Source organism: Cryptotermes secundus, unplaced genomic scaffold, assembly GCF_002891405.2.
Source record: "Cryptotermes secundus unplaced genomic scaffold, Csec_1.0 scaffold572, whole genome shotgun sequence".
NCBI lineage: Eukaryota > Metazoa > Arthropoda > Insecta > Blattodea > Kalotermitidae > Cryptotermes > Cryptotermes secundus.
The window spans coordinates 1,266,552-1,279,489 of NW_019725849.1; the positions used below are offsets into that span (position 1 = coordinate 1,266,552).

Genomic DNA, 12,938 nt, shown 5'->3' on the forward strand with positions numbered 1-12,938 from the left:
GGCTGAGTAAACCCCAGGGTCTAGTGCGGCTGGAAGGGTTAGGTCAACTGAAAAAAATCTAATGACCTCATAAAACAAATGAAAGCATCAAGTGGCGGTTCTTGCTAATGGAGATGCAACGTTCTTTTTGTGAAATAAACGTGTATATATTTTCCAGACCCTAACCGAAATATTATTGCAGTTATTATGGAACCCGAAGGTTTATTACCGTCTCCAACAAGACACGCCACTGGTCCCTATCCTGACCTTACCTCTATGTCCTTCATCACTCCTTGTAACAGTTGGAATTTAGAATTATTGCCATGTAGGAGGGACAGAAGACATGACTGATTCGTTGATTTTTATTGCTCTGTGAAAAATGTTATTTTTATTTGTGTCAATGGGCCATATGGACCTGTGCATTCAAAATTTTAATATTCAGTTTAGTTATAATGGTGTACAATGTTTATTTGTTGTCTGTTTGCACCAAGATTGCAAATAATTTCACAGTAAACACCGATAAATTCAAAATGGAAAAGATTAAAAAGAGAAATGTTTGTTACAGAATGTAAGAAGAAGAAAATATAAGTTTACTACAAAGTATGGTATTTCTAAATCCACAATAAAACAGTAGGTCTCTATATTTAAGTTAAGAATAAAAATATAAAAGGAACATAAAATCACAGCGGAACAATGTTGACGTCACGATTGCAGCTCTCGTTTGTTCGTTGCTAGGCTCCACTTATCCTTCACGCAACCAGAAATTCGTTCCGTCTGCCTGTGACAATTTTCATTTTCAAAGTTATAGAAAAGTAATTGAAAGATTCTGTAAATATCAAATTTATGCCTCCACTTCTTTCTCTCCCTCCTTCTTTTCTTCCCCCTTCTTTGTCCAGTCCGGTTTCTTCTGCTGAAAACAAGAAAACAGAAATGAGCACACATTTGTACCTTGCAGCAGCAAACATGAGCAAAATAGGGGCATTCATGCGTCATATGATTGTCATTTACATAAACCGTACGACACCCACTAAGAAAGAAACTAAATTTACAGAAATGAGCTGATACGAACCCATTATATTGCAAAATGTTCATAATCTATACCCACGAGAATGAAATCTCTGACATTCTTCTCTTCTAAGCCTACGAAATCTTCTCTCAAATTGCATGTATAAGCTATGGCTTCATTTTGTACTGTATTCGTTAGAAGAAATCCCTCATCTACTTATGAATAAGGATGTTTAGAAATCTGAACATACTGAGGGTAAAACTAATGGTTCTTGTGACTTAAAATATCTGTTACAGCGAACACTCATGGCAGGCGCTGATATCTGACAGTTTGCCATTATGTTTCTGCTAGCTCCTTGCTCGGTTCACTGTTTAAAACGTGACGATAGAGTCGATATTTCCTCTAAAATACAGCGTTATAACGCAGAAGGCCATATTCTTCGTATATTTTGTGAATTGATTTGGATGCTATAACATCTCCCAGAAACTTTATTTCTTACACGTTTCACAGCTGGCTGAGAAAGCGTATTCATTTAATTGATTATATGAACATTTGTTTATCATTACGTCATTAAATAATAACGTCCTTCTACAGCGTGCCCAATTTGGGAAAGAAATTACTTTGTTTTTCCTGTGAAATTGATTTTTCTGTGAATCTTACTGTTTGCACGTAACCTACTGGACTGCAGGCTTTGAGGAATAGCTCGCTTCAGAGTTTCTAAAGTTTTCAGTCCTTTCATTGTTCTGTTTCATTGTTCAAATTCATTGGAATTCAAGCGAATTATTTTTGAGTTGTGCAAAATTTCATAATTATAAATCAAATTTTCAATAGCGAATACACTACGAAATAGTATTGGTAGTATGTATATTCCTTTAAAGTTTAATTGGATAAATTTATAATTTAATTTCTAATTCTGCGCTTACTGAATAGTGAAGGTAAATGGGTTTCAAGTTCAACAATTAAATTAAACCTCTGTACCTAATAGTAGGACTAACTGTGTAACAGTTATTCCAAGTCACAGAACTCTTATGAAATTACAGGCCAGATTGCTACATTGAACTAGGCAATAGCTACGAAAAGTTACATAACAAGTGGAAACACACATTATGAAAGACAGGAAAAAGAAGAAGTTAAAAGAAAACACAGTAGGGAGAATTAAAAAGTGGGCTACACAAGTCGAGGACATTTCTTGCACAACGGCCCCATATTTTCTATCACTGTTTACTACGTTCTTAACGAGAATAGAAATTTTAGGGCACTTGAGAGCAAGGTGCAAGTTTTCCGGTTTCATCCCACGCTGTTTACTGGGCAGAACGCTTTCTGTGGGGACAATATTTCGTATTCCTACTCAGGGCGAAATTCAAACGACAAGAACAAAACGTTATATTTAAATGAATATTTTGTTTCACTTTCGCACAGAAATATTTTGTGGCAATTATTAGAATAAAATATAGCAAAGCTAATTGTTGGGACAAATATTATTAAACGTCTAGAAAACGTTTAGAATGGAGGAAGGTGACTGAAAAGCTTGGCAAGATTTCGTTTTGGTCATCAGCTTCACACCTGCCGTTCCGACTGCTCTCACCGCCATCTTTAGTATCAGCCAGCAGTCAGCCAGGTGGACCACTTGTAAACCAGTTCGATCTCTTTCGTCCGGTTCTCTTCTCAGACGGTTTCTCAGGCTCCTTGGTAACGGTTTGTAATTACGCAATAGTTATTACGCTACTTCAAAGTCTGTGTTGGAAATATAATTCTTCACATTGTCACGTGATGGAGTGACTATACGTCGGATTTGGATTGGTAATCGGATATATTGGACCCTTAAAACTCGTAACCACATGTAACCACAACGCTATCGCTAATTCACACGTTACAAGTCACTAAGCAACGCACTAAATCTTCTTAGTCTTCGCCTGTCATTACTTTGTAACGGCTCTCATTGCCGTAGATTTCTCACTCCGTCCGTTCAACGGCCTCTGTACTCGCTGTCTGGCGGCTTTCTCGCATCTCTCAAGGCTCCAAGTATGTTTCCATCTTCTAAAATTCACGAAGCTCTTCGGTTCCCGGTACACAGCGTTGGGGCGGACACCACAGAAAACATCACTTCCAACATTTCTTATTTTGTTCCGTGTGAATATCCGTTGCCAAAGTAGAGATGTTTACCGAGCGATTGCCCATCAATGGCAGTTTCTTCTGGTTCCAGAATTCTGACTTAGAATCCGATTGGTTTCTTATTTCTAATTGTTTCAATATTCCGTCGTTTATTTTCTGGTCCACGTAAGTGTATTTAGCCATTTGAATCATGAATGTTACTTCAGAAATCGTAAATTTTGTTTCGTCTATTGCTTCCACTCCTATCATTACTCTTCCACAGGCGCATCCATGGAGATTAGGATTAATTTTCTTCTGCAGTGGGATCCTAGATTTTGACGGTTTGAAAATTCTGTCGACCGGCAGCATTAACCAACAAGCAGATGCCTTAGTGTACGTGGTTTATTGGTTTAAAGAAGTTACAGATGTTAACATCTATATCTTCTCCCCTTAGTACTATAGTGACATGAATACCCGTTGCTAGGCAACGACAGCGAAATAAAACAATTAAACAACGGCCGTTACTAGGCAACAGCCTTAAACAGAAATAGAGGAACAGCGTTTTAGGTGCGATCCGTGCCGAGATGTTATAAAAAGAACAGTTAGTTATGGGTTAGCTAATCTCTGATCGTGGGTCTCAAGGCTCTTGAAGCCAAGACGAACTGACTGGATGTAAACCGTCATTCGTAAAGTAACTCTGACTCTACGATCAGTTAGTCAGAGTCAGTCAGTCAGTCGAGAGTTGCTGTAGCCGAAGTCGGGGATAGTTCGGGGACCCAGAGGAAGAGGAACGCCCTCCGTTGGCAGCCGTTACCAGAAGACTGGTGAAGACACCGCAGGACGGAAAGACTTAAATATGTGCTCTAGTGAACTGTAAAGTGTGTGATTAGTGAGACGGTTATAATTACTTGTAGTCACGGATCTGTAAGAGTTCAATAAATCCAATTACCAATTCAAACCCCGTCTGTAGTCACTCAAATACGTGATAATATATAGTTCACACCCAATATGAGGCTGAAATGCTATATTCATGTTATCTCATATTTTATTATTAGTTTGTTCAGTTTATAAAATAAAATTTGTAATTGATCTTCTGATTTTGACAGATCACTCAGAGGAACTCAGTGTTTGTGTAATTGTTGATATATTTTGTTGACGAGTGTACGCGTGCGTGGTGTACGCAGTGGTGAACAGGCAGAGGGGGACATCGTTTTGGTTTAAATGTAATTATTATATTTTTATAATGAGAATTATTAAAGAACTGTATGTAACGGCTACCTTATCATAAAATATTCTGCTTATTCGCTCACAAAACGTAATTATGCCTTTTGCATAATTATCGCAATAAACAACGATTATTTTGAAATATTGTGTTTTTGGACTTTATCCATCGTCCTGGTTTTTAAGATAACAAATAAAAACACGACGTTTCGGAAACTGGGTCTGTTTCCGTCCTCAGGTGAAGGAAAACACCTATTCAGTTGGGTCCGNGTGGGAGCCATTTTTAGAGTTCAGAGGTTTCGTTAAATATCATTCTTCATTTCTTATTTTTAGCCCTCCGGCTTAATTAGTATAAACTACTGTCACGTGTATGTGTGACTACAGAAGGGATTCGGATTGGTGACTTGATATATTGGCCACTTACATATCGTAATTACAAGTAATTATAACGCTATAGCCAATCTCCACACTTTACAAATCATTACCTCACGCATTAAACCTTCTCAATCTGCTTTCACTGAACATTTCCTGATAACGGTTCTTAACAATGGAGATTCCTCAGATTATGTGCTCACGTCGTTACTTTCCGGCGAATGTGTCACAACTGAACCTACTGTTTCAACTAACTCGCAGAATGGCGGCCATCTGACACAACCTCCTAGGCTTCGCTTAACAAACTGGCATACAACCGACTGCAACTCAACTGGTGTCCTCGCTATATAACCCCGTGGCAAGGACCGCTTAGAAAACACCGTTTCCAGAAGTTGTTCTGTTATTGCGCATGGGCTCATTGCTGTGTGGCCCTGCTCGTTTCACGGTCGCTGTCTAGTAATGGTTCTACATGCTACAACATATTCATATGCTTCCATGCTGTTTATTGAACTGTTTACCTGGGGCGTGTCGCTTTTGAGGTTATGGAAGCTTATTTTAATAAATACTCGGCGTATGGCGCATACCAGTGAAAATGAGATATACTTATCGATATATCTGCACGTTACTTCAATGATGGAGGGCTTGGACACAGGGACAATATTACAATTATGTTGACGTATTATCATGGGAACGGTAGCAAGCTTCAATTTGTCTTTATATTGAAGAATTTCTTTCTTTCGGTGCAGTGGGATTTCAGACAAATGCCAAAAACATCCAATTAATATTAGTTTCACAACTGATGATGACTTTGGATCTATTTCGCTATTTTTAAAATTGGTACATTCATTTTATGCAATGGGAAACAGTAAGATTATTATAGATATTAATGTTTCTGGACATTATCCATCGTCCTGTTCATATTACAAACATAGCTTTTGGAAGACTGGATTTTGTCTCCATTTTCAGAAGACAGAATCCAGTCTCCGAAACGTCCTGTTTTGTAAAATAAACAGGATGGCGTTTCTAGATAAATACGGGACGATGGATAATGTCCAGAAACATAATATTTGTAATAATGTACCGTCGTCACAAATTTTAGATATTATTTATGTAAAATTATGTGATTTTGGTGTAGGGATTGCTGCAGGGTAGAAATCTCACCTCTTCAAGGCGCATCCCATGCTGTCCACTACTTAGGAACTGGACTAGTGTAACTGGTCGTTATGTCATAATTGAAGGCTCATATACTTATCTGAAGACCGCCGGTTCTTAACTTTTCCTTTTAACTTTGCTGGTCATGCTCCGCCATATTGTTATGGCGCATGTGTTCTGTCCAGCTCGCCAAGTGTTGCAATTTTGCAGTGTTATAATATGAAACTTACTGTTACACGCGTGTGAAAAATAATTTCACCAGTCCTGCAGAACTGGTAGATGTAAAACCCAGTATTCTTGCAATATAATCATAACAGAACGTCAAACTAAATCAGTTTTGGAATAAAGAGAACTACAAAAACTTCTATAACATCTATAAACTCCGTCCATACTGCAGAAAGATAAATCATATGTTAAAAACACTCGCAGCCATATTGTGCTGACGTCATTCAGAAGGACGGACAAAATTTACAACACAAAGACATCACAAAATAAGGAAAAGACAACAAAAACGTATACACAGATAAAATTAGATTGTAAAATAGTGACTATGAGTAAGAAAAAGACAAAGCTATGTAAAAATTGTGTGTAGGTGTGGACTGTGACTGCATTTCCGACATAAACAAAGAAAACAATCAAAGTCCGTGAGTAATGAAGAATTTAAAAAAGGTAACTTGTTAATGGTTTATGGGACAACGTAATACACGTGTCTGTGATACTGCGTGTGTTTATTTTTTCATCTGCCAATCCGCCTTTTCTGATTTCTTGGGCTGTGAAAGAAGTAAAACAGAATGAGACACAAAACATTAAACCATGTAACAAGAATGAGCACCAGAAACACATTCTGACAATCATGTAATCTTGCAGCAAATATTAATCAGTGTATGAATTTTAAGAGTTTGTTTGCCTTCATACATGCTTTAAAATTTGGGAAACTCTTGGTTTCGGAAATTTCGTACTCATTAAAGAAATAGTGTAAAATCCTACAATACAAAAGGCTTTCAAGCAAAATTAATAGTTTTCAAAAAACCTTGTATCTTCTATAAGTAAGAAATCGTACGTGTGACGTGTCGTTGCGACAATCTGGGTAAGATCAAAGCCAGAGACGTTTATATTGGATGTACTGCGACCTTCATTATCCAAAATTAACTTTCAAGTCCACCTAAACATTTTCAGTATACACAAATTGTTCTACCAAAGAAAACTGAAATTTCTCTATAGATGTTTAGGAGAAGAAATATGTGGACAGAAGGAAAGTCATAGCCTCCGCATTGTACTTTGGATTCTTAGTTCTTTTTAACGGGCTCATGTTCGTAAACCTGATGAATACGGCAACGGAAATGAATTACATCTTAATGTGTCAAATTTCGGACGATTCTGCCATGTCCGCCGATGGCGCTAGCGCTCCACGGCGACGGGTTGCAACGTATCAGACCTCTGGCTGTGTCTGTGTGTCTGTCTGTGTGTACTGTCTGCTGTGTGGGGATACACTCCCCAGGGTGTCCTCTTCCTCGAGGGTGAACTCCTTCTTCTTAACAACCTTGAGCTGATTCCGGAAGTTGAACTCAGCTGCTTTCTTCTGCAACTTGGCGAACTTGTTCTCATACTTTGACACCTTCTTCAGGGTTGGCTTTTGGCTGTATAACACAAGGTAAATCTGGATGTTAACGACGAAGCATACGTCCAGACGCCACTAATATTAGTCCAATCGTATTCAAGGCCGTTAATTTCGGTTTTGTAGACCGGATATCTGTAGTAAACAGTTCTGAACGATAACATTTCCATTTCAATATTCGGCCTTCAGTCTAATCACAGAACGTTACATCGACATATTCTTTACGAACCGTAATATGGCTACCAACAACTGAAGAAAGAGGAGCCTGAATAAATGGCATATGCTCTCTTAGCAAATAATTTAGGATCTGACAGACAATTTTACCTAACTACTGTCCTTGCCAAATTTTGACTTACAGACATAGCCAATTGTGGTTTTAATTCAAGTACGATCCACACAGATTGACTTAAATGAGAAGCTCTGGAAAGTAAAGTAGACAATGTATGACACAAACTCCGTCCTAAGTACAAAAATTTATTGTAGTTCTTTTGTTTTCTTTTCTTCTACACTACATGTTTCGGCCGTAAATGACCATCATCAGGTGTATACTCTCACGTAGCCGTTACACTGCACGTAGTTTAAAATTTAAAAACACCAGCTTTCTTAATTGTTCATTTCTCCGTTGTTAATAGGTCCCGATATATCAGAATTCCCCTGCTGATATTTGTCAGATATGTACCAAATCTTTGTTAATTACATATGTCAATTTGATTTTTGAATTTTGGTATTTTTAAAATCTTCAATTTAAATTTTTTTTTTAATTTTAAAATTTAAAATTCAAAATTCACAGGGATACCTGCTCTAGGCTTATAATATTGTAAAGCAGTCATATTCAGACTTTGTAAATAATGACCTACCAAATGAAGCTAGATTTGAAGTCTCTTCAGAATTATGTATACAGAGCGAGAAATAATATTCTAATTTAAAAACTCTTAACACTAAAGTCGGGCCAGGGAAAGAATGAACACAGATTCTCCTCTACATGCTTACCTAGCAGCTACGTCCTTTATGCTTCTCTTCCCCCCACACCCATCCGTTGTCATTTGCATTCTTGACGTCGTTCCGTTCTGCGACTCACTTTTTGAGTTCTCGTTTTGCTATTGGTGTTAATGGAAGGGGTGTGTGAGATGCAGACTGCGTACCGAAGCACTGCTGTCTGCTTTAATCCCCACTTTCGGTGTTCATTCTTTTTCTGACTCGATAGGATTAGATACTTGAATACTAATTGTATTATTAGCAGGAAAGTTTATAAAGTTCGCTAAAATTAATAAGGAAATAGAACAGAGTGCATAGATACTCACAATTTACCGCGCAGGTCGTTCACTTGGCTGTTTAGGTCGGAGATCTGCGCAAATAACGTTACAAGACATATTAGTTGTTTGGTGGAATGTAGCGTGTTTCTTGTGTTTGCATAATTTTTAAACAACATTATAAAACATATACTGAAATCGTATTTTTGCAAATATATTTTTATCGTTTTCGAAATTATTAAATCTGAAATAAAAGTAACTTTGTACTGAAAATTTCTATAGCATATTTAACTAGAAGAAATGTAAAATTTCAAAGTCACAGCAAATATACCACTGTATGAAATCTAATCTAGTGGTTAGAAAAGATCGTGATTTTCACTTCTGTTGTTAAATCAATAGAGTTAGTGAAACATTCATGTTCTATCATGCCTAATGCGCATGCGTGTGACAAATGAGGTTACTCTACTAGAGTCCCGCTGTGATTTGACGGTCCCTTGAATTGCCTCTCAGAGCCTTCCGCCGCAAAGCAACACCAGCAAACAGTTTGTGTTCTTCTGTTCACGTCCTGGCCGCATCCTGACCGCATGTAACACCGACAGGTGACATGTTAAATTCTTTTGCCCCCTCTGAGGCTCCACTCGAAAGGCTACAGGGACCATCACATTGCAGGGTGACTCCAATGCTAGACTTTAAAACAAATGCTGTTAAAATGCAGTTACTATAAGGTTGTGTGCCGTGGACAAGGAAGGGTGGCAGAATCTGAGTAAGAACACGATATGATGAGACGCAATGCTAGTCCGATAACACACAATCAAACTAGGAACACAACGACAAGCGTCAAAACTGACACATGTTGCAACACAAAAGGACAGAGGCTTCAAGAAATGGACAGTGCTTTGCGGCACATTAATTTCTACCTGTTCCTACTTTATCAGGAATGGATGATATCAAGATTAAGCTCTTCTTAAATGTGATACCTTGTAGTTTGGCACGCGGGTCTCAACATTTCGAAGACATTAGCTTTTTTCCATTCTCCATCATAACTTTGAAAATGGAGACAGCAGATTGATTCGAATTGTTGATAAACTATACGGCGTCACAACCCTGAAGATCTTAATTTTGAAACTTGCCACAGTGAGAAATTCAAGTTCCAAGAGAATTTTGTTCTAACGCTCTCAGAGAAGAGAGGGCTACGCGAAGCGTTCCCAGTGCCGTGAATTATACACGTCAGAACGCACTGTCCACTTGGAAAGATGACAGAAGGATAAGATTTGACGTGTTGAATGAGTCATTTCGTGTACTCGTTTCTAAGAAATATTTTAGTATAGTGTATTATGATGTGGTAAATTTCCGGACAGAACATTGATGTCAAGTTCCTGTAGCCTTCGGGTATAGAAGTCACATACAACAGAGTGGGAAACAGATGAGTGGTTTGTTAAGAAGACAGCCACACTGAAATCTACCAGGTGAAAGGTAAAGCTATCCCTGTAACAGGCAGTGAAGACCTATAGGAGTGTGAGAGGTCGAGGCTCCGAAATATTCAAGAAAATCGGCTCATAGATGGTGGTAAGGTTGTCAGCCTTACGCGCCGACCATCTTTACTCCTCAAGAATCTTCCTGGTACTCATTTCTGTTAGAGGCTGAGTCGACCCCAGGGTCATATTGCGGCTGGAAGGATTAGGTAAATTGAAAAAAAAAATTCAATTACCTCATCGGGAATCGAACCAGCTACCTTCCGACTTGTAGCATAATGTATGAACCAACTACGCTACCGCGTGCCCCGAAATCAACCAGGAAATAATTAAATATCTGGCGAGTTTGTTAAGGGACTTAACACATCCCTGCAAACTGAAATGGTAACCAAAACCTATCACTGAACTTCACAAACAAATCTGCAGTGGCAGGTGACTCACATTGAGTGAACAATGACTGTGTTGAAGGCACGCGACATTCAGGAGAAATTACTTGCTGGTAGGTTACAGAGAGGCTGTTACGATAAAGAAGAGAACAAGCTAACACGGATACAGTGTTCCTTCGTAAGTTTCAGTGGCTTTCTCAGAGAGTTAAACCGGCAAGAGCTATCTGTGGAGTTAATTTCGACATCGGGAAGATAACATATTTATTTCTGATCAGCTGATTCACACGATAGCATTAAAACTTCGCAGAATATCGTGGTTTCTTTTTCACGGCCATGTAATATAAAATGCTTAATCGTACTCCGATATACACTAACGTAAGAGAATTGCGAATTTAAGCATCTCTGTACCACGGACACAGGCGTTCCGAACAGTAGCACAGCTGCTGGTCCGATCGCGTATAGATTCTTCATTCGCTACTAAAAACCTTCGACGCTCTCTTGTAAATAAGTTAAAACAGATTATTTTAAGTAAAATTACTTCTTAATGCTAGTATCTAAAATATGCCTTTTCGTCTCTTGCGCAAGAGAAGAATTTTGATCGAAATCTCGCGAAATCTAAATAAAAACTAAAATCCGTGGCTTCAGTCCTCAAGCGAACTGTACCGACCGAGAGACCACCGCTTGTCGGCGAACTTTGTGCCAACTTTAGCGGATGGAGGGTGTCGCGTGATCAGCGCAACGGATCCCCATTTCCGTTAATCTCGGTTTTCTAGACCGTAGCCGCTATTCCCTTGAAACAACTCCTCAATTTTCCTCACGAGGTTGAGTGGACACCGTTTCAGACCCACCACCTCTTAGAAAATCTGGTAACGCCGGAAATCGAACCCGGGACCTGTGGATTTGTAGCCAGGAACCCTGACCACTAGGCCACAGAGGCGGTCTAATTGTGAGGTCTTATTGAAGTATTACTTCTTTATTGCTAGTGAGGTGGGACTAAGTCCCTTCTACCGCGACCCCTTGAGGCCTATTGTACCAGCCCCAGATGATAGGTGAGGGTGATTGTGGAGCAATTGGTGGAATGAAGATTGACAGGAGAAATCGAAGTACTCGGAGAAAACCTGCCCCAGCGCCACTTTGTCCACCACAAATCCCACTTGACCAGACCCTGGATCGATACCGGGCCGCCGCGGTGGGAAGCCAGCGATTAACCGCTTGAGCTATGGCGTGGCCCTCTTATTGAAGTAACTAAAATATTTATTTTCGTGCCTATTATAATCGAGAACAAAATACTCGTACTTCTATAGGACTATCAGCTGCGCCTTAGTATACATGTTATACACACGGAGCCCTGTAATTTCATGTGGAAGAAAGTTTTGTTTAGGTATTATTGATAATAAGACACTTCATCGAATTCTGCTTTTGTTCCATATTCCATTGTCCGCTGGTCGAAAAACCACGCGTGTGTCCGGAAGACAAATCTTTTATGAGTTAGGGAATGTACGCACAGCATAATGAACACTTAGGCTTCGCAATATCGAACTTCATACAGAGAAACTTAGGGGTTCGCGAGTTTCAGGCGTACAGCCGGACAGACGAGGAAAAAGATTACGAAATGGTCCTACGCCCTACCAAAAACATTTACTCAGGAACAGGCGAAGTAAAATCCTACAAATATCAATTACTTCGGTCTCAAGTCAAAATAATATCACAGATTATGCGCATGCGAAATCAAAAACCGAGAATAATAATAATAATAATAATAACATAACTTTTGCAGCTTCGAAGTAAAAACGGCCCATATTAAAGTTCGTTCTCAAAAACTGGGAAGGAACACAGGGGCGTGTTCCGCAAGGAAGATGCCAGCTCGACGTCCATTTGTAACTGACGCCAATTTGTTAACTCGCAAGTCCGCATGTGGGCTGAAAACGGACGGAGGTTAACTTGACCGTGACAGTGGTCAGCACTGTCCGTCTAGAAGATACGCCTGTCCACAGCTACGTGTGTACCCCTCGTGTTGCTACCTGCGGCAAACACTGACGAAACTAAGACATACTGGTACGTGGTCCGGAGGTTGCTAGCTTTAGACCACATGCCCCGACGTTTCGGGTTGAAGAGAGGATGCGAAAAGAGCACTATATCCTTGCGCCCGCTTTGGGGCGAGGTAGTTCACACGCAGAAGGGGCCAGAGGCCCTTCAATGGGAAAGCGACTACACATGTATAAATTTATTTCTGAATTCAAATTGGCGAATCATGGCTCTTCTCATGATTCACGTGATTTATTGTTACGTGATGGCCGTGCCATAGCTTAAGCGGTTAGTTGCTGGCTTCCCACCGCTGCGGCCCGGGTTCGATCCCGAGTCTGGTCAAGTGGGATTTGTGATGGACAAAGTAGC

General features: G+C 39.5%; 1 protein-coding gene across 7 annotated transcripts in view; it reads right to left on the reverse strand.

The window, feature by feature from the left end:
• Positions 1-327: 327 nt before the first annotated feature.
• LOC111863748 (troponin I) overlaps positions 328-12,938 on the reverse strand; it is a 192,921-nt gene continuing 180,310 nt past the window's right edge. For 4 of the 7 annotated variants that reach the window (XM_023850342.2, XM_023850343.1, XM_023850338.2 and 1 more), the window contains 4 exons: positions 8,738-8,781; positions 7,322-7,458; positions 5,831-5,835; positions 328-889 (listed from right to left, as the gene is read on the reverse strand). In XM_023850342.2, coding sequence (XP_023706110.1) covers positions 821-889; positions 5,831-5,835; positions 7,322-7,458; positions 8,738-8,781 — 255 coding nt within the window. In that variant the 3' untranslated portion in view covers positions 328-820. Of the gene's footprint in view, positions 892-5,830; positions 5,836-7,321; positions 7,459-8,737; positions 8,782-12,938 lie in introns of all 7 variants that reach the window. The other 3 variants (XM_023850341.2, XM_023850336.2, XM_023850340.2) reach the window with 2 other exon arrangements.